Here is a 923-nt window from a genome sequence, read left to right on the forward strand (position 1 = left end):
CAGATCCATCTCTTCATTCTGCGTAATTACGCACGGTCGGTGTGTGTCCGTGGATGGACTCACTGTGTGTGTGTGTGTGTGTGTGTGTGGGGGGGGGGGGTTCCGACACGGTCGTGCACGTTGTGTGTGCACGTTCAGACACTGCCACGGCACGAGGCTCTCCAACGCATGGTCTGACGTCACGCATCAACTTTTTTTGTGTGTGTGTGATAAATGTGCGCGCACTGCGGGTTTTTAACTTTGGAGGAGGAGAGGGGGAGTGTGTGTGTCTGTGTGTGTGTGGGGGGGGATTAGGGGGCGTGCGTGCTGCGCGTCCACAGCACTGAGCGGGGGGAATCGAACCTTATTTTATAGGTCAGGTATTTTGGGAATATGCCCGCGGCGCGCCACGTGCGTAATGACGACGATGTGTCTGTAAATAGAAGAATTAAGGCGCCGCGGTTTTTGTGAAGGGGAAGGCGGCGCGTGAGAGGGCGGGGGGGGGGGGGGGGGGGGGGGGGGGGGGGACTTACTCATCTGTCACAGCAGCACCGGCACATCTGTGTGTGTGTGTGTGTGTGTGTGGATGCCACACGGATCCATGGATGAGAGGGAACCAGCGGCAGAAGGAGGATGAAGGATGAAGGATGGCTGTTGGAGCGACTAACGGAAGCTTCTTTGGCGGGAACCTGAGGTTGGAGGACCGGACCGGGACCGGGACCGGGACCGGCAGCATCATGATCTCCGAGGCGCTCGCGCCGCGGCTGCTGAAGATCGCGCAGAGCGCCGCAGAGGCGGCAGCAGCAGCAGCAGCAGCAGCAGCAGCGACGTCTTCTCCTCCGTCCGCGTCCAGTCAACAGCCGCTGCTGATGGAGGCGAACGGCACGCGCTGCGGGGAGCACATCCTGAGCTACGGGCGCGTGGAGAAGGTCCTTTTCTCTTTT

The 923-nt window shown here is 60.5% G+C and overlaps 1 protein-coding gene across 1 annotated transcript in view; it reads left to right on the top strand.

Moving 5' to 3' along the window:
• Positions 1 to 716: 716 nt before the first annotated feature.
• htr7 (5-hydroxytryptamine receptor 7) overlaps positions 717 to 923 on the top strand; it is a gene marked incomplete at both ends in the record, with an annotated part of 10,987 nt that continues 10,780 nt past the window's right edge. Inside the window, one exon of the mRNA XM_083988645.1 lies at positions 717 to 908. Coding sequence (XP_083844771.1) covers positions 717 to 908 — 192 coding nt within the window. The remainder of the gene's footprint in view (positions 909 to 923) is intronic.

This window comes from Trachurus trachurus (genome assembly GCF_905171665.1).
Source record: "Trachurus trachurus genome assembly, chromosome: 15".
NCBI classification, from domain to species: Eukaryota; Metazoa; Chordata; class Actinopteri; order Carangiformes; family Carangidae; genus Trachurus; species Trachurus trachurus.